At 44.2% G+C, this 27,637-nt stretch overlaps 1 protein-coding gene across 1 annotated transcript in view; it reads right to left on the bottom strand.

Moving 5' to 3' along the window:
* Positions 1–23,793, bottom strand: part of HIPK2 (homeodomain interacting protein kinase 2) — a 187,693-nt gene extending 163,900 nt beyond the window's left edge. Inside the window, exon 1 of the mRNA XM_082661511.1 lies at positions 23,644–23,793. Within this exon, the coding sequence (XP_082517637.1) occupies positions 23,644–23,662 (19 nt within the window). The 5' untranslated portion in view covers positions 23,663–23,793. The remainder of the gene's footprint in view (positions 1–23,643) is intronic.
* Between the last annotated feature and the right edge of the window lie 3,844 nt (positions 23,794–27,637).

The raw sequence follows: 27,637 nt of genomic DNA, 5'->3' as shown, positions 1-27,637 counted from the left end.
GAACATCTCTAGGTGGCAAACACAAGAAAAGAAAAAGACCTACAAAAACTAACCCAAAACAATTAAGAAAATGGTCATAGGAACATACATATCAATAATTACCTTAAACGTGAATGGATTAAATGCTCCAACCAAAAGACAGAGGCTTGCTGAATGGATACAAAAACAAGACCCATCTATATGCTGTCTACAAGAGACCCACTTCAGACCTAGGGACGCATACAGACTGAAAATGAGGGGATGGAAAAAGATATTCCATGCAAATGGAAATCAAAAGAAAGCTGGAGTACCAATAATCATAACAGATAAAATAGACTTTAAAATAAAGAATATTACAAGAGACAAGGAAGGACACTACATAATGATCAAGGGACTAATCCAAGAAGATTTAACAATTATAAATATATGTGCACCCAACACAGGAGCACCTCAATACATAAGGCAACTGCTAATAGCTATAAAAGAGGAAATCGACAGTAACACAATAATAGTGGGGAACTTTAACACCTCACTTACACCAATGGACAGATCATCCAAACAGAAAATTAATAAGGAACCACAGCTTTAAATGACATAATAGACCAGATAGATTTAATTGATATTTATAGGACATTCCATCCAAAACCAGTAGATTACACTTTCTTCTCAAGTGCACATGAAACATTCTCCAGGATAGATCACATCTTGGGTCACAAATCAAGCCTCAGTAAATTTAAGAAAACTGAAATCATATCAGGCATCTCTTCTGACCACAACGCTATGAGACAGAAATGAATCACAGGGGAAAAAACGTAAAAAACACAGACACGTGGAGGCTAAACAATACGTTACTAAATAACCAAGAGGTCACTGAAGAAATCGAAGAGGAACTCAAAAAATATCTAGAGACAAATGACAATGAAAACACGATGATCCAAAACCTATGGGATGCAGCAAAAGCAGTTCTAAGAGGGAAGTTTATAGCTATACAAGCCTACCTCAAGAAACAAGAAAAATCTCAAATAAACAACCTAACCTTACAGTTAAAGGAACTAGAGAAAGAAGAACAAACAAAACCCAAAGTTAGCAGAAAGAAAGAAATCATAAAGATCAGAGCAGAAATAGATGAAATAGAAACAAAGAAAACAATAGCAAAGATCAATAAAAACTAAAAGCTGGTTCTTTGAGAAGATAAACAAAATTGATAAACCATTAGGCAGACTCATCAAGAAAAAGAGGGAGAGGACTCAAATCAATAAAATTAGAATTGAAAAAGAAGTTACAGCAGACACCGCAGAAATACAAAGCATCCTAAGAGACTACTACAAGCAACTGTATGCCAATAAAATGGACAACCTGGAAGAAATGGACAAATTCTTAGAAAGGTATAACCTTCCAAGACTCAGTCAGGAAGAAACAGAAAGTATGAACAGACCAATCACAAGTAATGAAATTGAAACTGTGATTAAAAATCTTCCAACAAACAAAAGTCCAGGACCAGATGGCTTCACAGGTGAATTCTATCAAACATTTAGAGAAGAGCTAACAGCCAACCCTCTCAAACTCTTCCAAAAGATTGCAGAGGAAAGAACACTCCCAAACTCATTCTATGAGGCCACCATCACCCTGACACCAAAACCAGACAAAAATACTACAAAAAAAGAAAATTACAGACCAATATCACTGATGAATATAGACACAAAAATCCGCAACAAAATACTAGCAAACAGAATCCAACAACACATTAGAAGGATCATACACCATGATCAAGTGGGATTTAGCCCAGGGATGCAAGGATTCTTCAATATACTCAAATCAATCAATGTGATACACCATACTAACAAACTGAAGAATAAAAACCATATGATCATCTCAATAGATGCAGAAAAAGCTTTCAACAAAATTCAACACCCTTTTATGATAAAAACTCTCCAGAAAGTGGGCATAGAGAGAACCTATCTCAACATAATAAAGGCCATATACGACAAACCCACAGCAAACATCATTCTCAATGGTGAAAAACTGAAAGCATTTCCTCTAATACCAGGAACAAGACAAGGATGTCCACTCTCACCACTATTATTCAACATAGTTTTGGAAGTCCTAGCCACAGCAATCAGAGAAGAAAAAGAAATAAAAGGAATACAAATTGGAAAAGAAGAAGTAAAATTGTCATTGTTTGCAGATGACATGATACTATACATAGAGAATCCTACAGATGCCACCAGAAAACTACTAGAGCTAATCAATGAATCTGGTAAAGTTGCAGGATACAAAATTAATGCACAGAAATCTCTTGCATTCCTATACACTAATGATGAAAAATCTGAAAGAGAAATTAAAGAAACACTACCATTTACCATTGCAACAAAAAGAATAAAATACCTAGGAATATACCTACCTAGGGAGACAAAAGACCTGTATGCAGACAACTATAAGACACTGATGAAAGAAATTAAAGATGATACCAACAGATGGAGAGATATACCATGTTCTTGGACTGGAAGAATCAATACTGTGAAAGTGACTATACTACCCAAAGCAATCTACAGATTCAATGCAATCCCTATCAAAGTACCAATGGCATTTTTTTACGGAACTAGAACAAAAAATCTTAAAATCTGTATGGAGACACAAAAGACCCCGAATAGCCAAAGCTGTCTTGAGGGAAAAAAACGGAGCTGGAGGAACCAGACTCCCTGACTTCAGACTATACTACAAAGCTACAGTAATCAAGACAATATAGTACTGGCAAAAAAACAGAAACATAGATCAATGGAACAAGATAGAAAGCCCAGAGATAAACCCATGCACCTATGGTCAACTAATCTATGACAAAGGAGCCAAGGATATAAAATGGATAAAAGACACTCTCTTCAATAAGTGGTGCTGGGAAAACTGGACAGCTACATGTAAAAGAATGAAGTTAGAACACTCCCTAACACCACACACAAAAATAAACTCAAAATGGATTAGAGCCCTAAATGTAAGACCAGACACTATAAAACTCTTATAGGAAAACATAGGAAGAACACTCTTTGACATAAATCACAGCAAGATCTTTTTTGATCTACCTCCTAGAGTAATGGAAATAAAAACAAAAATAAACAAATGGGACCTAATGAAACTTCAAAGCTTTTGCACAGCAAAGGAAACCATAAACAAGACAAAAAGACAACCCTCAGAATGGGAGAAAATATCTGCAAACGAATCAACAAAGGATTAATCTCCAAAATATATAAACAGCTCATGCAGCTCGATATTAAAAAAACAAACAACCCAATCCAAAAACAGGCAGAAGACCTAAATAGACATTTCTCCAAAGAAGACATACAGATGGCCAAGAAGCACATGAAAAGCTACTCAACATCACTAATTATTAGAGAAATGCAAATCAAAACTACAATGAGGTATCACCTCACACCAGTTAGAATGGACATCATCAGAAAATCTACAAACAACAAATGCTGGAGAGGGTGTGGAGAAAAGGGAACCCTCTTGCACTGCTGGTGGGAATGTAAACTGATACAGCCACTATGTAGAATAGTAAGGAGATTCCTTAAAAAACTAAAAATAGAATTACCATATGATCCAGCAATCCCACTACTGGGCATATACCCAGAGAAAACCATAATTCAAAAAGACACATGCACCACAATGTTCATTGCAGCACTATATACAATAGCCAGGTCATGGAAGCAACCTTAATGCCCATTGACAGACGAACGGATAAAGAAGATGTGGTACATATATACAATGGAATATTACTCAACCATAAAAAGGAACAAAATTGGGTCATTTGTTGAGACGTGGATGGATCTAGACACTTTCATACAGAGTGAAGTAAGTCAGAAAAAGAAAAACAAATATCATATATTAACGCATATATGTGGAACCTAGAAAAATGGTACAGAGGAACCGGTTTGCAGGGCAGAAATTGAGACACAAATGTAGAAAACAAACGTATGGACACCACAGGGGGAAAGCTGTGTGTGTGTGTGTGTGTGTGTGTGTGTGTGATGAATTGGGTGATTGGGATTGACATGTATACACTGATGTGTATAAAACTGATGACTAATAAGAACCTGCTGTATAAATAAATAAATAAAATAAAATTCAAAAATTCAAAATAAATAAATAAATACACACATACAAAAAACATATATGACCAACTGGGAAAAAATATTTGCCACTCATATCACAAAGAATATATAAAGAGTCCTTAGAAATGAAGAAGAAAAAGACCAACAACATAGTAGGAAAACATATAAAGTTCAAAACACAGTTTGCATAAAATAAATATCAAATGACATTTGAACAAATGAAAAGATGCTCAACCCCACTTATAATAAAAGAAATATAAATGAAAACTACTTTGAAATACCATTTCTCACCTACCAGCAAAAATACAAAAGTTTCCCAACAGATTCTATGGGTTCTGCTCTAGGGAAACAGGCACATTCGTAGCATGCTTATTCTAGTGAAACATGGTACAAATCCTAACTGGAGGAATTTGTCAATACCTTTTAAAAGTTACAGATGTATTTACCCTTTGACCATACAATCCCACTTACAGGATTTTATCCTACAGATGCACCTGCATGAGTATGAAATTACATGTTTATAAGGTGACACAACACAGACGGTTTACAAATAGCAGAGGATTGGATACAATCCAAGATTATGTTCATGTTCCATAAACCTGGTATGTCAACAAAATAGGTACTCTGTGGCTGTAAAAAAGCCTGAGGATAATCTCTAAGTACTACTATAGAGAGAGCTCCAGAATATATTGTTAAGAGAAAAAGTTAAGATGTAGAACAATATATAAGGTATGCTACCTTTTGTATAAGTAAGAGTGTACACACACACACACACACACACACACAATTTGAACATGCAAAATGAATGACTCAAAGGGTCAAGACACTAATAAAAATGGCTATCTATGAGGGAACAAAGTAAAGACTTCATTGTGTGTATCTTTCTATATGGTTTAAATTTATAAATTTTTTAAAATTAATTAATTAATTTCTTTTTGGCTGCGTTGGGTCTTCATTGCTGCACGTGGGCTTTCTCTAGTTGTGGCCACGGACTTTCTCTAGCTGCGGCCACGGGCTTTCTCTAGTTGCGGTGAGCGGGGACTACTCTTCATTGCGGTGCGCAGGCTTCTCATTGTGGTGGCTTCTCTTGTTGCAGAGCACGGGCTCTAGGCGCGCGGGCTTCAGTAGTTGTGGCACGCGGGCTCACTAGTTGTGGCTCGTGGACTCTAGAGCGCAGGTTCAGTAGTTGTGGCGCATGAGCTTAGTTGCTCCATGGCATGTGGGATCTTCCTGGACCAGGGCTCAAACCCCTGTCCCCTGCATTGGCAGGCAGATTCTTAACCACTGCGCCACCAGGTAAGTCCCTATATGGTTTAAGGTTAATTATTTTAACTTCCAAACAAAAAAGAAATGTAGAAAGAATAACTTAACAAATTCCCATATACCTGTCATCTATGTTTAACATTGGTGTAGTTTTGACGTTGCGGTCATATAAACGCATCACTTCTCTCAAAAAAAGCTAAATTAAAAAATTTCTTAAACTGAAAAGAAGCTGAAAGATATGAACCTAACCATATGTCAAACTGGTGACACAGTCACCCTGAAGAAGAATTTATTTTTAGAGATTTTAGAATGCAGCTTTTAATTATACAGTTGACCCTTGAACAACACAGGTTTGACCTACGTGGGTCCACTTATACACTGATTTTTTTCAGTGAACATACTGGAATTTTTTTTTTTTTTTAGAGATTTGCAATAATTTGAAAAAACCTGCAGATGAACTGTGTAGCCCTAGAAATACCCACACACAAAAAAAAAAAATCAAGAAAAAGGTACGTCATAAATGCATAAAATATATGCAGATATGCATGTAACATACAAAATGTGTGTTAATCAACTGTTTATATTGTTGGTAAGGCTTCCAGTCAACAGCAGGCTATTAGTAGTTAAGCTCTGGGAAGTCAAAAGCTGTATGTGAATTTGTGACTGTGCAGGGGGTGTAGGCTGGTCCCCCTAACCCCTGCACTGTTCAAGGGTCAACCGTACATCCTTAGTTGGATGCATGCTAAAGAGAAGACATAATTACAAAGATGTGTTAAAGTTTCTTCTGTAGTTTCAGCATCTGTAATAATATAAATGTTGGTGTTTTGAAACTTTATTCTTATATTTATAGGTTATAGAAGAAATAAAGATTTTTTTATAGAAAAGAAAGGAGTTACGATGATAAAATTGAGGAAAGTAAGCGAATGCACAAGGTAATTAAAACTAAACTAAACATGTGTCTGAACTCTTAGTTTTTAACAACATGTACTTTCTAGCTCTGTCCACTGAAACTCTCTAGAAAAAAGTCACCTCTGTAGTAATAACCACCCCTAATGCCCAGATCGTGGTCTCTAACACCATTGTCCAATACCAGTACAAAGTCCAAGATGAGCCTGGGGCCTTTGCACCATTTAGCAAGAAAGCTTTTCACAATTGTGAGGTCCTGTCAAGAGGTCACAGGAGCTAGGTGCGGGGGTCTCACTGCCTAAAGTTGTAACAAAAAGATTAACGATCAAAACATACCAAATCAATAAAAATCCACAACTACTTAATGATAAAAAAGAAAAGGCAGAAAAAACTCATTTCTCACTATTTGAAATGGCTACTATGCAACTCCTTAATTTGAAAATTAATCATTAAAGGGTGAGTATTAGCAAAGATCCTGCTTTTCCAGTAAGAACTATTATTTCGGGGGAACCAGTTGGCCCCAGTTGAAGAGGAAAAGCTCTACTTTATATAAGAATTAGGAAAACATCATTTTACAAAACCTAATGAAATGTATGAGTCCAGGCAAGAATTATCATTTGGTGCTAAAACCATTCAGTACATGGTCTGTATGCCAAAGTTATACCTCACAGATCACCTTTTGGTCTCAAGGGGGAAAATGGAACTGGACAGGGAAGGGTTCGGGCTGCCATAACCCTCATCCAGGGGTCAATCTGAGCTTCACTAATAGTTGGTCCCTGGAAGGTGAAGCAAGCGCCCAGAATCAACTCTGGGGTATTCTAGCCCAAAATGATGAACCTGAATTCACTGAGCCCCTAAGACACAGGAAATAAAGGAGATGAAGAAATCGAGCTCGGCACCACCCTAAGGAAGCAGCCCCACACATCTAGAAGGTGACAGCTTCTATGGGCAACTGGCCTATTTCTTTAGAGAGAGACTGCCAGGTTGGGAGATGAAAAGAAAGTTACAACCAGATGCAGTGTGTGGTCCTTGATTAGATATTGATTTCGACAAACTGGCTTCAAAGGACATTTGAAGGCCAATAATGGAAATCTGAATATGGACAAGGAACTAAAGGAAATAAAGTTGACTGAAATAAAGGCTGTAAATTGTTCACTGAAAAAAGCAGATTACAAAACAGTACTACATCATTTTGGGGTTAAAGAAAAAAGTATGCGTACATATACATGCACAGAAAAAGACCTACAAGGATAACAGTGGTAATCTCTGGAGAAAGGAAAGAGAAAGGGTGTGTGTATGTTTTGCTTGCCTTTATCTTCTAATTTTTGTAATGCACAAGTGGTGTTTCTATAATACATCTCTTGAAAAAATAAAAGTAGTTAAATAAGGCTTTTTCATCACTGCTAATCTACGAAAGACCATCTAAGAAATGATGCATGACCTTCCTAAAATATGCTAAGTGGTCTGTCCACCGAGAGCACGCAGGATTCTTGGGATGTTCTTCAATTTGGAGCTTTGTTACTTGGATGATTCTCTGACAAATCAAAGATTTTCTTCCCCAGATGATGGCAATGCTGTAGGAAAAAACTAATACCAGTTAAGGTCTCAGAGGGATGAGGTGATGGTTTGAGATAAGAAACGAAAGTCAGTTTTTAAAAGGGGTACCTAAATGGCTCCTCAAGCACGCTTCACCTCCACTTCCCTGTGTGAAAAAACGTTACCAGCAAAGTTCAAAAAAATCTTTAGGAGAAAAGGGAGACCAGCAGGACTGAACACAGCACTCAAGTCCCAGGGAGAAAGCCCTGGACTAGGTGGACCTGATGGCAGAATCACCCTCTGACAATAAAGACACATTCACACCCATTTACAAACTCACTTATCAGGATTTCTTTTCTCTTTAATCATCACTCTCAAACTGAGAAGATATACTAGAGGCTCTGAAAGGGTGACTTCTGCAGGTTTCTATATTGCAGCATCATACAAAGATCTGTACGAACAAAACTGTGCTGTACAATCATGTGCTGAGTTAACAAGTCTTGGAAAGTGTCTACAATGCACGTGAAGGTGACACGAGCAGAGAAGACAGAAATGACAGACTCGGCCCATCTTCCCGGAGCCTGCAGTCCAATGGGGCAGGCAGGTGGAAAACAAAGACACGCGAACACACAGGCACCCGAACACTCTAAGTGTCACGAGGGAAAAGAGCGGCGTGCCCTGCGACCAGAACAGGGGCATCTAATTTACAGGAGGAAGTGACATTTCAGTTGTGACTGCAGAGTGAGCAGGTGCTGGCCAGGCAGAGGGCAGACAAGCATTCCAAGCAGGGAGACTGTGTGCAAAGGTGCTGAACAGGAAGCAGCAAGCGCCAGTCACGAAGGGGACAAAGGGGAAGACTGACCTAGAGTGAGACTGCAGAAGTCAGCAGGGGCCGTGCTGTCGCTGTGTTCCTCAGGGTTTGGGATCTTACTAGAAGTGTGATGGAAGGCGGTTGGCCATCTGAAGTAGGAGAGTGATCAGATCTGTTACACTCAAAATCCACATGGAAATCGGCTGGAGGCTCAAGAATGGATGGGGGGCGGGGTGGGGACAGGTCAGGCAGGTAGTGCAGACGAGATACAGAGGTGGGTTAGACTAGGCTGCAAGGGTCCAAACTACAGCCTGAAGGCCGAATTCAGCCCAAAGCCTGTTTGTGTAAGTAAAGCTTTACTGGAACACAGCCCCACCTACTCACTTACGTCTGGTCTACAGCTGCCTTCACTACCACAGCAGAACTGAGTGGCTGTGACAGAGACCATTTGGCCTGCAAAGCCTAAAGTATCTACTGTGTGGCCCTGTACAGAATGCCTGCTGACCGATGGACTAGCGGATGGCAGTGGAGAGAGAAACAGGTTCACCATACGAAGCAGATCGTATTTATTTGTGGATTCCGTATCTGCGAATTCACCACCTTGCTAAAATTTATTTGTAACTTCAAAACCAGTCCTCAGCAGGTGCTTTCACAGTCATCCCTGGGCACGCGCACACTGCCAGGAACAACCTGGGCTGCATGAAGCCTGATGCCTGTGTTCCCAGTTGAGGTCAAAAGAGGTCAGGCTCTGCCTTCTTGCTTCAGCTCTTATACTATAAGCAAGCTTACTTTCCGTGGTCTATTTCGTACCACGTTTTTCACATTTTTGGGTACTTTTTGCTGGGGATTTTTAAATGACCCCCAAGCACAGTGATGAAGGACTGTCTAGTGTTCCTAAGTGCAAGGAAGCTGTGATGTGTCTCATAGAAAAATGCATGTTAGGTAGGCTTCATTCGGGCATGAGTTACAGTGCTGTGGTCTGTGATTCAATGCTCATCAATCAACGATATATATTAAATAAGGTGTCTTTAAACAAAAACACACATGAAACAAGGTTATGTACTGATCAGTTGGTGAAAATATGAGCAGAGGCTGGCAGGAAACTAATCCTAGGAGTGGTGGTCCATCATCCCTAATCCAGCCTCTGCGGTGACTTTATAGAACATAACTAATAGCGAACAACAAGAATGGCTATATTTGGGAAGCAAAAATCAATAAAATTCAGTGATGGATTAAATATGAAGTGAAACGAAGTCGAGGATGACACTCAGGTTTCTGATGTGAACGACTGGGTGGAAGGAGATGCCATTTATGGAAATAAAGATTTCTGGGAGAAGCACATATTTCAGGTGGTTGACCAAGATTTTTTTCTTCGTACAAGTTAAGTTTGAGATGCTTGTGAGACATCCAAATAGAGGTGTCGTGTAGATTGTTGGCTTTATGACTTCGGAGCTCAGAAAAGAAGTCTAGGTAAAGGCACAGCTTTGGGAGTCACTGACATACAGAGACGATGGTGTTTGAAAGCCCTTGGCAATGGTGTGTGCCCCCACCCGAGCCCCGGGCAGGAGGGACTCTGTGCCTTCCTGAATCAACAGGCAGGTGAATTTCAGTCTTTATCTAGGTGGTTTGATTTGTTTAATATAAAAACACTTAGGGGAGGAAACTAATCCAGTGGTCTATAACTAGAACCGGATAAATGTTCATACCCCTTGACCTAGCAATGCTTTTTTGAAGAACCGATCCTAAAATTCAGACACCCCTTAATGTTACACTGAACGACACTGAGAAATGATTCATGATAGAAAAACCAGAAACAACCTTACATTTGGGGAATGCTACACTAATAAAACCACCGGTATTCTCCTCTGCGATTTCTTCAACAGATTCTAAGCTTAGAAATTTCAACCCCTCCAGAGGTTTAATAAATATCCACTTCTGTTTCCTTCAAGCTTTCTTAAAAAACGGATTTTTTAAATCCATTGATAAATTTACCTTTATCCATTAAAATGCAGGCTGCTTCCGGGGAGGGGTGTACATCTGTTTTGTTCACTGCTGCACCTCTGGCACCTAGAACAGTCCCTGGCATACTTAATGTGCTCGGCAGACTTTTGTTGAATTTAACATTTTAATCACATAGAATTTATCTTGGTATAATGTTATGAGGTAATAATACCCGTTGCGATTTTTCAAATTGCTATCACGTGGTCCCATTCCCATTTGTTAAATCAGGTTTTCTTGCCCCACCGCTTCGTGGAGCCTTCTTCATCATCTATTAAATGCTCACAGACAACAGGATCTTAACACTGGCACACCTACTCTGCCCACCGATGGGTCTGTCAAGTTCCGTGCCAAATCTGAACCTTTATGGTTTGCTTTAACACATGGCAGAACTGGCCCTTCCGCTGCTCTTATCTTTCAGACCTGACTGTTCTACGCCGGCCACCTTATCTTTCAAGAATACCAACAGAAATCAGTTTCTCAAATTTTAAAACATTTATTCAGATTCTGATTGAAACAAAGAACATTTTACATTGGGAGCAGAACCAGCGTATTTACCAATTTCACTCTCTTATCAAGGAAGGGGTTGGGAAGACTTTCCCCTTTGCAGCTAGAGCCTGGGTGGGCAGGGGTGGGAGCTCTGGATCCAGGCTGCCGGGGGGCAACCTCAGCTCAGCTGCCTGTGAGCGGCGGAACCTTCCAGTGCCTCCGCAGTGTTAACACTGCTGGGCAGAACCTACCCTGCAGCATTACTACAGGATTCAATGAATTAATATAACTGAAACCTTAGAACAGAACTGGCCATACCAAGGGCTTGATAAGTATTAGCTGTTACCACCTTTTCATAACTTTTTTTCTTCGAGGTCTCAGGAAGATTATTCTCATATTTCTGGTTTAGCTGCTCAAATGGGTTCATGGCGTGGCTGCCCCTTACTATATACCCTCTTACATGCCAGCTCCCGGACTAAGTGCTTTACACTCACCATCTCGTTTGTCCCTAATGGATGGAGAGGAGGCGGATGGGACAGCAGAGCGGGGGTGAGCGTGGGGTGGGAGGATGTGTGTCTGCAACATCAACGCTCCAGCACCACCAACCCCCGCCGTGGCTGCCCTGCTCCGCGAAGGATCCCGGATCCTTCCTACTCGAGTTAATCGTGGCTCTCCGTGCCGCATGTTGCACCGACCACTCCAACTGCCCCGTGCGGAGCTGGAGGGCCGGCAGGCCGGTCAAGACAAGAGCACGCTCTGGCATCAGGAGGGCTCAAGGCCTAGCTTATGAGGCTTTGGACAGGTTCTTTAATATCTCTAAGCCTCGATTTCCTCTTCCGTAAATGGAGACAATCACAGAGCTCTTTATGTTGATTAATAATAATATATTATTACTGTGAGAATGATATCTGCCCATTCTACTCTGAGGCCCCAGTGCCAAACTGGATGAACTACAGACTGGCCGGCTCTGGAGAGAGAACAAGAGAAAGTAGCCCCTGCATGGACGGGCCCTGGAGGAGATGGGGCCTCGTCTCTCCCGGAGCTGAGGCAGAAAGGCTGGAGGCTGGAGGCCGTCTCAGCCGCCAAGAGCAGTACAGCAAATAATACCCTGGCCAGGTCTGCGACTCCCACATGCCCAGGGAAAGTTTTCATCAAAGCACCTACCATCTGATTTTAAATATGCACTGATTTCTCATTCTGAATGCATTCCTCTAAAATAGGGGCTCTCGATTAGAAATGCAAATTCTCAAGCCCCACCCCAGACCTACTGAAACAGAAACTCTGAGCGTGGTGCCCAGCGATTTGTTTTAACAAGCCCTCCTGGTGACTGACGGTTTCCAAAGCTGGAGAAGCACTTCTCCAAAACAGCTCCCTACACAAATACTCCAAAAAGTGAGCCCCAGCGTACCTGCACTTGGACCCTGACACCTACACCTATAACAAGGCAGAGACACAGCCAAGATACACAAAGTCAAACGATCAGCAGGCAGGTAAGAAGCCTGGCTCGCTGTGGGTAGGTGAGTGGGGAATAATAAGTAGGTGGAAGCAGAGAGGTGAGATGATGTCAAGGGAGGACAGAAGTAGGAGAGGCAGTGAATGTCAATGGCTGAAACAGACAAAACGGAAGAGCTGCTGGACTGACTAGGCTCTCTGTCAAGTTTCACTGTGGGAACAACATACTGGTTCCCGAGCTTTCCTTAGGCAGCAACGGGAAATGGGCACTTTCATCAACCACGCTTTATGGAGCAACTGTGAGCGCAACATCAAGGCCGAGGAGGGAAAGAAAGGAGCAGAGCACCCAGTGAAGCAATCACCAGCCATGACTTGTATCAACAGGAAACATTTTGAGTTGCCTTTGTTGCCCAAGTTTGTAGAGCAAGAAGTCCCCTTACCAGCACTGCCCTGAGAACAGGGCAACAGGGTCTCCAGCCCTGAACCCCATACTTTCAAGACCCCAGCCACACCCCTCCCCAAGGGGAGAGGTGTCCCCAGGGTCACCAGCTGGGCCCCTGTCCTTTTCTGGACCATGTTCCGGATCCCTGGGACCCTGGTAATCCCTGTCCAAGAGGCCTCGCACCCACTTGTAGGCCTTCCCCAGGCAGGGCCTGTGGGGTGCACACAGGGGCCGAGCAGGTGGCCAGGAGGCACCCCTAGGTCCGCGGGGAGGTGGAGGTGGTCGTAGATTGGACACACAAACCAGGAACCAGTGGGCTGCAGGCTGCCCTGCACCGTCACCCTGGGATTCAGCAATGTCAAGTCAAGCCATCCCTTCGTGTGAAAGTCTGTGTGTTCAAATACTATGAAGGGTTACTCACTGGGATGGAAGAGCTTCCAAGGGAGGTGGGAGGCGCAAGACGGAAGGGACCCCAACAGGATCCTCTGTGGGGTCAGAATGGCATGCCTGACAACAGGGATGGGGTTCAAGTTTTGGTCACATCAAAGAGAAAGAATGACTCGAAGCTCTACCTTGGGAAATTAGCTTTTTTTTAAATTAATTTTTATTTTTGGCCGTGCAGCGCAGCTTGTGGGATCTTAGTTTTCCAAACAGGGATCGAACCTGGTCCCTCTGCAGTGAAAGCGTGGAGTCTTAACCCCAGGACCGCCAGGGAAGTCCCAGCATTTTTTTTTTTTTAAAGCCACTTAATGACTGAAAAGTGCTCTGAGGTTCTGTGAAATTCATCACAATTGTACCGATTTCTCTTCTGTGATTTTTTTGTTGCTGTTGTTAATAAGTAGTTTGTGGTGACAAGCTGCGAACATTCTCAGAGTAACATAAGGAACAACTTCCTAACAGAAGACTCTTTAAAAACCAGAGCTGACGGCATGTGGCCTTGCTTTGCTCGGGACAGTGGGAAATAGCCCCCCAGGGATGGGCTCGGGGAGGTACCGTGGGCGGCAGGGCACCCAGGAGGACCAGGCCCAGGACCTCCCCCAGGTCTGGGAGAAGGTTCGCGGCTGTGACAGCCTCGTGGGAAGCACACCATGGAGCTCCCGCCGGCAGTGCAGCCCAGTGAAGCCTCACTCAGTGGTCACTGTCCTGGAGTTTCTGCACCCACGGCCGGAGCGACTCTCAAGGCAATGTTGAGGCAGCCTCTTCAGTGCTCTGGGCCTCAGTTTCCTCCAGTGTCAAAGGTTGATACGAGTGTGTGAAGACTGACCCAGTAAGATCCTGAGATACTGTGATCCCAGGGTAGAATAAGAGAGCCTACCAGGAGAAGAGAGTCTCTAGAAAAACAGAATCGGTCGTCCTTTGGTATCTGAGGAGTGCTGGTTCCAGGACCGCTGTGGATACCAAGTGCCTAGTATGCTCAAGCCCTTTACATAAGACGGTGCAGTATTTGCACATAACCTACACGTATCTGCTTGTTTACTGTAAATCATCTCTAGATTACTTGTAATACCTAATACAATGTGAACGCTATGTAGATAGTTGACGGGTGCACAGCAAATTCAAAAAGCTTTGCTTTTTGGAACTTTCTGGATTTTTTCCCCAAATATGTTCAATCTATGGTTGGTTGACTCCATGGATGTGCAAGCTGTGGATACAGTGGGCAGACTCTAAGTATCATGGTGCTGCTAACACCAGCAAGCTTCCCTGGTCCTAGATCACGGCCATGAGGGGTGAGGAGGAAACTGGAAAGGAGCAAATATTTACTGAATGCCCGGATTAGGCATGCGGCTAAGTGCTCTGCCACGCTCTCTTGTGTGACCTCAGCAACAGCCCAGCTCCATCACCACGGGGAGCTCGCCTCCCCCCCGCCCCCCCCCCCCCCGCACCACGTGGCTCACCCTCTGCTGCCTCATCCCCTCTATTACATCCAGGCCAGGAAAAAAATTACCTTGTTCAAGTATCATTTTGATTATATTGGTCCCCTTTTCCACACCACAAAATGTCTCTCGAATTAGAACCCGTTTTAAGCCTTTCAACAACTGATCCCAAACGCTTACTGTTCTCGGCTGCTGGTCTATTTTGTGCTTACCACTCCAGCCAAGCAAAAATGACCTTGCAAATGAATTCCATTATGCACTCTGCTTGTTCACCTGGTTACACCAGCACAAGAGCTTTGACTGTTTCTGCTGTCGCTCTGGATAGGAAAACCTCACTTATCCGACATCTTTGGAAATAGGCCGATCCACAGAATTGATCTATATAAATTAATTTTCCCTCTTCCAGTAACTTAACCCTTTAAGAGGCCTTAAATCCTTTTTGGGGAGTAAGTCATGGTATAATTAAATGAAAGAATTTCTTTATTTTAACCATTTTCTTATGGAAACATTTCTGTAATACATTAGAGAAACTCCCAGTCTCAGTTAACAGAACATAATGAATATTGATTAATCTTTTCCTGATGGCGCAGGTCATCCTTAATGAATAACAGTGATCACAGTGTGCTGGAGCTTCAAATGTACCTGCCTCAGGGGTGTGTGCCCCCGATCCCTGCCCCCATGACGAGTTCCCCTGAAATTCACTTTCCTGCAGAAGCTCCTGCTATCAGCCTGGATTCTGGTTGAGTCGGTGCAGTGACACAGAACTCAGGAGGGTGTAACTTGCTGCCTTTCTGCACAATTTTAAGAACTTACACGCTGCTTTTTGTCAGAGCTCTGTAAATTCTTCATTGGGGAAAGAAGATCAAACTTCCATAACAAGCAATGAACCAGAGTTTTCCAAACTGCCTTACCATGTGACTTTTAAAAGGATTCCAGACACACATATCATTAAAATTTGCTTCCTTAATGTCGTGAAACTAGAAGTTCTATACAGAACTGGCACGATGGATCACTTTTCTTATGATGAGCCCTTGGAAAATCATTTTATATTGTGAATAACCATTCTATAGGTTGAATCAAAAGGGTAATACTGATCTAGAGGAAAATGGTAAAAATATACGGGGAAAAAAACCTTATTTCATCAGAATGCAATCTGTAACTCTGTGAATCCAAAGTGTCATAACCCAATGTTATGGCAGGTTCTACAGTGATCTTTCACTGAGGATGGACAGTACAACCTGGGGGAAATGCTCTTGTCCATTCATATATTAAACTGCATTCTTTCTGTGACAATGAAGGTTTTATAAAGTCTACAGCATTAGCACATGCAAGAGTCAATCAATCTTAATTCTACTTAAACACGGTGGCATTTAATTAATCAGAACCTACTAGAGCAAAATAAGTTAGGCAAGAATTGCTAAAACAGGCCACTTTCAAAAACACTACAAATCTCTTAAATGCTGTGTTTAGAAATAAGTGGCTGTAAAACCACAAAACTATTTTGCAGTTTTACAGGTTTGCTGCTAAGGAAACCATAAACAAGACGAAAAGACAACCCTCAGAATGGGAGAAAATATTTGCAAATGAAGCAACTGACAAAGGATTAATCTCCAAAATTTACAAGCAGCTCATGCAGCTCAATATCAAAAAAAACAACCCAACCCAAAAATGGGCAGAAGACCTAAATAGACATTTCTCCAAAGAAGATATACAGAGTGCCAACAGACACATGAAAGGATGCTCAACATCACTAATCATTAGAGAAATGCAAATCAAAACTACAATGAGGTATCACCTCACACCGGTCAGAATGGCCATCATCAAAAAATCTACAAACAACAAATGCTGGAGAGGGTGTGGAGAAAAGGGAACCCTCTTGCACTGTTGGTGGGAATGTAAATTGATACGGCCACTATGGAGAACAGTATGGAGGTTCCTTAAAAAACTAAAAATAGAACTACCATATGATCCAGCAATCCCACTACTGGGCATATACCCTGAGAAAACCATAATTCAAAAAGAGTCGTGTACCAAAATGTTCATTGCAGCTCTATTTACAATAGCCAGGACGTGGAAGCAACCTAAGTGTCCATTGAAAGATGAATGGATAAAGAAGATGTGACACATATGTACAATGGAATATTACTCAGCCATAAAAAGAAACGAAGTTGAACTATTTGTAGTGAGCTGGATGGACCTAGAGTCTGTCATACAGAGTGAAGTCAGAAAGAGAAAAACAAATACCGTATGCTAACACATATATATGGAATCTAAAAAAAAAATGGTCATGAAGAACCTGGGGGCAAGATGGGAATAAAGACACAGACCAACTAGAGAATGGACTTGAGGATACGGGGAGGGGGAAGGGTAAGCTGGGACAAAGTGAGACAGTGGCATGGACATATATACGCTACCAAATGTAAAATAGACAGCTAGTGGGAAGCAGCCGCATAGCACAGGGAGATGAGCTCGGTGCTTTGTGACCACCTAGAGGGTAGGATAGGGAGGATGGGAGGGAGGGAGACGAAAGAGGGAAGAGATATGGGGACATATGTATATGTGTAACTGATTCACTTTGTTACAAAGCAGAAACTAACACACCATTCATTGTAAAGCAATTATACCCCAATAAAGATGTTAAAAAAAAGGTCTGCTGCTTTTTTTTTTATTGGCAACTATTTCACTAGCTTACTTTTTAATGGCAAAGTTACCCATCAGAAAATCACAAGTTGAATGGCTTTGCCCATCGTATCTTTTGCCTTTTCCATTGGCTCTAGACCAAAGATGGAGGAATACGGCTGCAAGTCTGACTTGTAGCCACTCTCATGAACACCTCACTTACTCGTAGAGAACCTGGAAAAACAGGTATGGCTTTCGCTGACTCAGAACCTCTAAAGAATTTGACTAACTGTCCTTTCTAAACCTGGACGAATTACACCGAATATTACACCAAATCGTCAAGATTCTTCTGTGCACTCTCTCCTCTTCTTTTGAGAGTAGTTCAACTTTTTTTTTTTAATGACTTATGTCAGCTGCATTCTGTTTCTCAGACTAAATTCTCCCAAGGTCCTTTCCTGCTCTGGGCTCCACGCTCCCAACAGGTGGAGCTAGGTTTTCTTTTTCTACAACTTCCTTCCCTGAGGGATCTGCTGAGTGACCACCCGATCTATATCCCCACCAATAAGTACCACAAAACTACCTGGAATTAAAGATCTCAGCCAGGCAGCAAAGCCAGGAATTAATTCTCCGACAGCCACGTAAGATGAATGGGTCCACTGGCAACGGAGCCGGTAACGCCAAATGCCAAAACCAGAAAGTCTCTGAGCAGCATGTGCAAATCAGAAGTGTAATGTGTTTACAAAGATATAAGATGTAAGTAATGAAAGAGGAAGATGGACTCTTCTGCAAATGAGAGATGGTAATATCCAGGGATATTTCTAAGGAAATTTGTAATAGCTATTTTCTACATTCAGAAATACTTTTTTGATTCCAAATAAAGAAAATATTTCAAGAGAAAATAGAGAAGTGGGGTCTTCCCTTTATAACTCAAGAAACATGAGCACGTAAGGATTAAGAACCGATGCGAGGGTGCGTGCACGCACACACACACATTAAAGGCATTCCATCTTGAGTCAGACCACGGTCCGGTGAGCTCATGTTTAGTTTTGACTTTCACTTCCCATGCACCCTGAACTCGAGGACAGGGACCCTGCATAAACGTTTGTGAAATGAATGTTTTAAAGACATGCCCTGCCTGTAAAGTGGGTGTGACAGTGCCTATTTTGTGGCTGTTAGGAGGACAAGCGAGTCAATGTGGGTAGAGCGTATGCCACAAATTAAGTGGGGTCTAAGTCGCAATTACTGCCATTAACTTCAGGCACCTTGGTTTCTTTTAGAGGAAAAAAAAGACCTTTCTATATTCCAGGTTTTCCATTTTCTTTCTCTACCTCCAATCCCTCCCCCACCCCCAATAGGGTACTGCCATACAAAATGGAACTATTATGAGTTTGGGCCTTTCAAGTTCACACTCCATCAGAGGTTATATGACATCTGCTGGCATTATTCTGAACCTCGCCTTTGATAGCAACCCGGAGAGCTTGGATTGTCATCGTAAGACCACCAGAAAGCATCGGCAAATGACATGTTCAGAGAACAATAAAAAATGTTCATGTATCATACCCTCCTGATCGTCACTACTTTGTTCCATATACACCTCAAAGGCGGTTCCTTTAAGATTGGTCTCTACGGGAGGAAGGAAGAGAGAAATAAAGAAACATAAAAAATAAAACACAGGGACCTCCCTGGTGGCGCAGTTGTTAAGAATCTGCCTGCCAATGCAGGGGACACGGGTTCGAGCCCTGGTCCGGGAAGATCCCACATGCCGCAGAGCAACTAAGCCTGTGCGCCACAACTACTGAGCCTGCGCTCTAGAGCCTACGAGCCACAACTACTGAACCCGCGGGCCACAACTACCGAACCTGTGCGCCACAACTACTGAGCCTGAGTTCTAGAGCCTGCATGCCACAGCTACTGAAGCCGGCGCACCTAGAGCCCGCGCTCCGCAACAAGAGAAGCCTCTGCAATGAGAAGCCCGCGCGCAGCAACAAAGAGTAGCCCCCACTCACCGCAACTAGAGAAAGCCCGCGCGCAGCAACGAAGACCCAACGCAGCCAATAAATAAATAAAATAAAATAATAATAATAAATAAATAAAAATAAAATACGAAGAATATGAGCATCTGCAACTTGCATAAAGCACCAAATTTTCTTCTATAGGAAAATTATGTTTGGTGCACTGATCCAGAGCCTGGCTCATGGTGGGGCGGGTGCCTCCCCTCTGAGGAGCCCTTGGTAGGGAAGCCACCTCTGGGCGCTCCCTCTCCTGGGCTGCTGCCTGGGTTACGAATGGATCCTGATTAAGGGCAAAGATTATCTTTCATACTTTGGGATACTTTCCCAGAGGCACAGCTGCAGCCCCTGAAACTCTGTTCTAACGGCTTGTTGCCTCATTTTTAAAGTGGCATAGAATGTGCCACTAGAGAAGAGAAATCCTCTACCTGAAACCAGCAGAAGCTCAGCGGGAATAAAGAATCTAGAAAAGTCACAGAGGGGGTCCAAAAAGGCTCTTTCTTCTGTGGCCATAGGGGGTTTATTGTTGCTGGTGCCCAAACTGGAAAAGGAATAGCAGGAGATCAATAATTGGAATGTTGCTACTATTGGTTTTCTAAACTATTTGTGGGTTATTCTTTCCCTGGAGTCATCATGCCTGTAAGCAGCTCAAAAGCTAGAGGGATTTAACACGCACTGAGAAAATGCCTACTACAGCCAAGCGCTTTACCTGTACTCGCTTCTAATGGAGCCCTGGCACAATCCAACAGGCTTTAAAAAACAAAGCTCAGAGAAGTTAGGTAACACGCCCCAAAGCCATATAGCTAGATTCAAACCCCCAGGTTTCTCTGATTCAAGTATCGTACCACACTGTCCAGGATCAGGGATAAAATTAATGAGCCTTGATTCACTCCTCAAATGTGGCAAGAATGAAAACAATATTTATACTTCCTCATTTTAAAAATATAAAACATAAACACAGGAAAAGATATTTTTGAACAGGTGTCATCAAATTCTTTTAATGGAAGATGATTCAGAATCCACTTCTTGGTAGGTGTCTTCAGGCCCATCTGATGATAGACTTCAGCGCTACAGTTTTGGGAACTCTGACTGATAAGCCAACACTAGTGGACATGGCACAGCCCAGGGACAGTGGAACACAATTAACGTGGGATTTAGGGTCCTCTAATTCAGAACCTATGGCACTATAGACCTTTGTGGTTGGCCTTTGCACTACATATTGGAAAAAGCCTTGCTAAGCAAGTTGATGGAGTAAACATAATTGCAAGGCGAATGTTTAACCTTCTAAAGAAAATAAACCTTTTTAAAGAAGTTTAACTTGATCAGTAACAAGCCACTGAAAACTAATGTGCTATTTATAAACCTATCCTTAAAAGCAAGTCACAGAAGACGGATTATACTTTCCTACCCATTAATTTGTATTATCAAACATACCCTGTTTCCAACAGAGCATTTCTCTCTAAAAACCTGGCAGCTCAGAATGCTCCACTAATGCACTCAGGTCTTCACACCAAATTCCAGCTTGGGGCAACTGCACCCCATTTAAACAAATGAGTACACCCCTGAATTCCAGCTGAAATGCCTCACCTGTCATTATCCTTCTCCTGAGAACCCCATGTTCAATCTTTCAGTAGCTTAAAAACTATTAGAAATCACTCTTCTTGGAGAATTCCACAGGAAAAACCCTGCTCCTTCAGGATACACACAAGGTGTCCATGTGCTCTGATGGGGATACGGTAAAAATCAGGTTCGCTAAATCAAGCAGACGTCACCAAGGAGGGAAAAAGGAGGTCACTGGAGTCTTAGAGGCACTCATAGCAGGACGGAAATGTGGGTTCCGCAATACAATGCCTGATTATAGAGGGCACCTGTCTGTTTTAGAGCATGACCAACAGTCTCTTTCGAAAAAGACCCAGACCTAAGCTTGTGCAGAGTGAAGCTGGGACTGCTTGAGGAGGGGTGAGAAGACTAGAAGAATGACAAAGGTATGCAGAAACTGTCTCAGAATCAAAGGGCACAAAGCACAGGAATAATTAAGAGAGTACACAGACAAGACTGAGGGAAACCCAGGGTGGACAGGGGGGACCAGGCAGGTCACCTGGGACACAGACAGCAGGCTTGCAAATTTAAAAAGTGAGGTCCTGAGACCTTTGAGATCGGTGATGATTCTTACACCACAACATCTTACACACCCAGAGGTCTTTATCTGGTGTCATGCACTAGAAGAGCACTGTTGGAAAAACAGGAGTGCCAAGTCTTGGCCTCAGGGGTATGGCCTACATTCCATATGGATTTAGAATGCAAGGGAGGAGAACAGCACAGTTCCCAGGATGGCTTTCCACAAAGTTGACTAAATACATCCCAACCCACACACCCAGCCCCTTGTGAAAAGGGAAAGCAGCCCTTTACTATAGTTCTCAATTCAATGCCAAGTTCCTTCTCCAGTGCTCACCCGGAGTGTCCAGCAGAGGGAGTCTCAAAAGAGGTACTTAATAAAGAGAAAATTGTTTCATTTTAACACTCCACAGACAGTGGAAGCATTGACTGTAGCCCCCTCCCAGAGACACAGACAAACAATGAACGCCCGACTGGGTCCTCCTAGCGGGTTCACAGAGCCACCGGCTCGCTCTTTTCTGCGTGGTGGAGTGATCAGAAATTTCGTTTTGTTTTGCTGAATGGTTAAATGGACCTTGTGTTCTTCAGAATCAAAGAGGAAAGCCCCTGGAATAACATCTCTCTGTTGCCTTCTAAACAGGCCCCTTTGTTTCTAAGAGAGTCTGAAAAAAAAATATTTACAGTCCATAGGTTATTTACAGCCTCGTTATCCAGGACCTGACTGGTAACTTTATTCCACCCAGAAACCTAATTCATTTGGAGCCCTGGAACTAATAACAGATTTTCTTTTCAGATAAGTTTTTTTTTAATCTGCCTTTATAACAGAGATAAAACTATTAATGCGTTCCCTGTCTCACTCGCCAGGACAGCTCTCCGGATTTACAGAGGATTAAAATCTCCTCGCCCCTCCTCTCTGTTCCCCCACAAACTCCTGCCCCTCTCATTTGCTATTTCATCCACAGAATATCTGAACAAAACCGAAAGAAAGCCGGATGGACTGACGCTAAAAGTATGTAAAGGCTGCTACTTCAGTGATTGCACGAGAAAACATTTTCACGATGAAAATGACTGAAAAAAATCAGGCACCCTTTGGTTCAAAATTCCTCCTACTACAAGCACACAAAAAACACACCGAAGTGTAAAAACTTAGTTGATTTCAGTTTGATTTCTGCCTGGAAGCTGACAGAACTGACTGAAGAGAAACGAAAGAGAGAGGGAGTGCAGGGGAAAACGTAGCGCTCGTGCCCTTCCGTTCCTTTCTTTCTTCCTAAAGACAGATCAGAAAAAGGACCCGACGCCAGGTGAAGGTGCACGACGCAGGTTTACCCAGACCGATCGAGACGAACAGACGTCTTGGCTGCCTCCCCGACTTGAAAACCTAAACTACATTTTCCCCTTACACACGCTAATGCGGGGAGATTTTAGCCTACTGCATTGTTCTGCCTGGGTCTGAAATGGACTTTTCCTCCCGACCCCCTCTCATCACCTAGCCCCGTACATTCCGACCCGACAGCCCCCCAAAATCAGAGGCTCGCGAAGAATAAAGGAGCGTGGGGTGGGAGTGGAGGGAAATGGGAAGGGAGCTGCGAGGACAGAGAGTGGAAAGCACATCCTCTTAAAGGTAATTTTCTTTGGGGGAGGGGGGAGGAGGAAAGCTACACCGTATCACCTTTATTTATTCCAAATAAATAAAGAGCACCGTCATGGGTCTGTCTTTTCCCCGGCGCCCCCTCCTAATTTCTTTTCTTCGGCCAGGAGCCCACCCTTGCACCCACCAACACCCGCCCCCCCCACCGCCTCTTTCTCCACCCTGGAAATAAGATCTGTTCGATTCCGGATCCCGGCCGTTCGCTGGGCGAGGGTGGGGGCGGCGTGGAGGGGGCGGGCAGCCGGTTCGAGCCCCGGGGGTGGGGCGCGGAGGCCGGGCGCCCGGGGGCTGCGGGCCCGGGGGCTGCCCGGCGAGGGGCGGCGGGCAGAACAAAGCTGCGGGGGCCGCGGCGGCTAGGCGGCGCGGGGCGAGCGGGGTCGGCGGGCCGGCGCCGCTTACCTTCGTACACGGGGGCCATCGGGGCCGGGGTGTCCGCGATTCATGGCAACGGAGAAGGGAACGCGGCGCGCGAGCTCGGCCCCCCCAGCCTCAGTCGGAATCTGCCATCTTGAGCCTGTGTCTCCGCTCTCCGCGCAGCCGGGGCCGCCAGCGCCCGCATCACCGCCTCACTTGGCCGGCGCCGGGGGAGGGGGCCGGGCGCCGCCGCCGCCGCCGCCGCCGCGGCCCGGGCCCTGCGCGGGGCTCCGGGGCAGCCGGGCGGACGGGCGCAGCGGCCGAGGCCGAGGGCCGAGCGGCCGCGGCCCCCGAGCGGGTCCGCGGTGGGGCGGGAGCCGGGGCGGGCAGCGCGCGGCCAGTCCCCGGCCGGGGCTCAGCTCAGCATGGCTGTGTGTGGGGGCTTCGGCAAAAGTTGCACGGGAGGCGGAGGAGGGGCGGGAGGAGCCGGGGGAGGGGCGGGGGACGGGGGCGGGAGCGGCTGCCGAGCGCGAGCGAGCGAGCGAGCGAGCCCGGAGAGCGGATTCCGCGCGCAATCGAGCGCCGATGGCACGGATGCGAGGCGGGGAAGGCCGAGCCTAGGGCAGGAGCGGGCGAGGCCAGGGAGGCTCGGCGAGGCCAGGGAGGCTCGGCGCGGTCCGGTGTGCACACGCTTCAGCTCTGATTGGCAAAGGGGAGCCGGTCCGCAGGGGTAGCAGCCAGAACTTTGTGTGTGCGCGCGAGCTGGGCGGGAGGGGGAACAGACCAGAAGGGGAGCCCCGGCCGGCAGCGGCTCGCCCTTCTCGCACCTGGTTGGCGCTCCCTGAGATCGGTGTGCGATGAATGAATGGAGGAGTGGGCGCACGCCGTCCTCGCGGGGAGGATGAGTAAGCGGAGGAGCTTTTGAAATCCAAATGAGGTCAGAGATGCAGAAGCCATTCCGAGCACGCTTAAGAAATGCAGCCCCCGGGTGGTCGCTGGATTCCTGCGGGAATCAGGTTTCCGCCCGGTCCTCACGCCTACGGTGTCCTGAGAGCACCCCCGCAACCCCCATAACCTGGACGGGTGGTTCCCTCCACCTGCCTCAACGCTCTCTCCGAACAGGGCTTCAACTAAACACGCTCCAGACCCTCCCCAGCCCGAAGCCTCGCCAGTTCACTGCTGCAGCTTCTTCTTGGATTCTGTGATGGGATGCCCTGCCGTCGCCCCCAACTTAAGAAGACTGGGGCCTCCTCTTAGTCAGTGACACATAGATTGATCATAAAAGATATTCAGTGGATGGCAAGCAGCTTTTTTAAAAAATGAAGTGTACTAGAATAGAAAAGATTAGACCCATTGCCCTTAGTAAGAGTACCTGTTTATTTCATAAACCTTTTGTTTCAGTTATATATACTGAACAACTGTGGTGGACCAGGATACAAGTTGTATTTCCTGCTGTGGGTCATAGGTCAAAAGTTTGAAATCTGTATTTGGGGAATATAAAATAATGAACAAACCCATTATTTTCCCACTACCTCTTATCCTTTACAACCTCCATACCCTGTCACCACCCCCCCCAAAAAAAAACCCAAAGACAAGCCCTTTCACACACTTACCTAGTTTTGTTAGTAGCACATCATTCCCCCTTTGTCTCAGGATGGCCTTTGACTCTGCTGTCTTCCTTGCCCCTATATTCAGTGCTACACTTTACACGGCTTCTCTTAGCCTAATGTCACTCACATTTGCAGAATCCTAGATTACCATTGCTAAAGGGGGTCTCAGAGATCATGTGGGCCAGCCATGCCCTTTTAGAATTGAAAAGATGAGGCCCAGGGAAATGAAGTATATTGCCCAGTGTTAACACAGTATTAAATCTTAGAGTTCAGTATGGAGATTCCTTAAAAAACTAAAAATAGAACTACCATATGATCCAGCAATCCCACTCCTGGGCATATATCTGGAGAAAGCCATAGTCCAAAAAGATATATGCACCCCAGTGTTCATTGCAGCGCTATTTACGATAGCCAAGACACAGAAGCAACCTAAATGTCCATTGACAGAGGAATGGATAAAGAAGATGCGGTATGTATATACAATGGAATATTACTCAGCCGTAAAAAGGAACGAAATTGGGTCATTTGTAGAGATGTGGATGGACTTAGAGACTGTCATACAGAGTGAAGTAAGAAAGAGGAAAAACAAATATCGTATATTAATGCATATATGTGGAATCTGAAAAAATTGGTGTAGACAATCTTATTTACAAAGCAGAAATAGAGACACAGACATAGAGAACAAACATATGGATACCAAGGGGGAAGGGGTGGGGTGGGATGAATTGGGAGATTGGGATTGACATATATACACTATTGATACTATGTATAAAATAGAAAACGAATGAGAACCTACTGTATAGCACAGTAGGAACTCTGCTCAATGCTCTGCGGTGACCTAAATGGGAAGGAAATGAAAAACGAGGAGATGTATGTATACGTATAGCTGATTCACTTTGCCGTACAGTAGAAACTAACACAACATTGTAAAGCAACTATACTCCAATAAAATTTTTTTTTAAAAGGGAGAAAACAAAAATCAATCAATCAGTCAATCTTAGGGTTAAGCTCTTGGCTCCCACTCTGGTGTTCTTTGCTTCGTACCATTCATTCATTCCCTTTTTTCTATCCCCCTGCCATCCTTTACTGGTCCTCAGCCCAGTTCACCCTGAGCACTTCTACCTTCAAAACATACAGTTTTGACTATGCCAGGCTCCTGCTAACAACCTTCAAGGAGTCAACCTGTGCACATAGGGCTGAGTTTCCTAGCTCCTTGGCTCTGAATCAAGGCAGGCAGGCTCTGACTTACCTTTCTAAGCACATGAGTTCAGCAAGTCCCTGCCTCTCCAGCCAGACTGGTTTACTCGTGGTCCTCTCCCAACCTTGCCCAGCTGTGCCTTTGTGCCTTTGTCCAAGCTGCTGCTTTCCCACCGAGGATGCCTTCTCCATCTTCTCTCTTTAACCAGATTCCACCTGTGCCTGACTCATTTCCTCCACAAAATGGCCTGAGGCAGCATGAGATTAAGACAGACCTGATTCTGATCCCAGCTCTTCCACTTAGTAGCTGTGTGAACTTGATCAAATTATTTAACCTCTCTGATCTTCAGTTTCTGCATCTTGATTATAATGAGAATAGTAATAATAATAATATTCTTCCCTTGTACCTATAAGTCTCTATCATGACCTTTACCATACAGGTATAATCTCTCGTCCCCTTTCCAGCACTATCTAATAGAATTTTATGCAGTGCTGGGAATGTAACCATTTGTGGCTCTGGAGTGCATTAAATGTGGCTGGTATGACTGAGGAACTGAATTTTTCATTTTAATTGATTTTAATAGCCAACATATGGCTAGTGGCTACCTTATTGGATAATGCATCTCTAAAATGTTAAGCTCAGTGGGGGCAGAGACCATCTTGGTTGATGTTGTACCTCCAGCAATGAGCACGCTGCCTGACACATGGTAGGTACTGCAAAAATATTTGTTCGATGAATAAGAGCTATCATTTATAGCATGCTCCCTTGTGTCAAGCACACCACCAAGAACTCGGTGTAACTTATTTCGTACAGTCCCAATCTAACTGATTTTTTATCTTCTCTTTCTCCTGCCCGTTACACACACTCTGCTGGACTCGGCATACTCCAGTCTAGATGGCTGACTCTCCTTTTCTGTATTGGCACCCTGTCCCCACAACTGGGTTGGCAGCATCTTGGGGCAAGGTCCATGGCATACTCGTTTGGATGTCCCTCGGTTCAGGTCTTGCACTGATTCATGTGTAGTAGCTGTCTCTAACTTCGTCCCCGCTGCTGTGTAGCCATGAGTGACTCTAGGCAGTCTCACTCTCTGGAATACCTCCTCTGTCCTCCCAAAATTCATATGTTGAAACCCTAACTGCTGGTACCTCAGAATGTGACTGTATTTGGAGATGGGGCTCTTTAAAGAGGTAATTAATTTAAAAGGAGGTCATTCGGGTGGGCGTTAATCCAA

The sequence above is a fragment of the Grampus griseus genome (assembly GCF_964374135.1).
Source record: "Grampus griseus genome assembly, chromosome: 9".
NCBI classification, from domain to species: domain Eukaryota; kingdom Metazoa; phylum Chordata; class Mammalia; order Artiodactyla; family Delphinidae; genus Grampus; species Grampus griseus.
The sequence above is the reverse complement of the archived record's forward strand: the minus strand, read 5'-3'. Positions and strand labels throughout refer to the sequence as shown.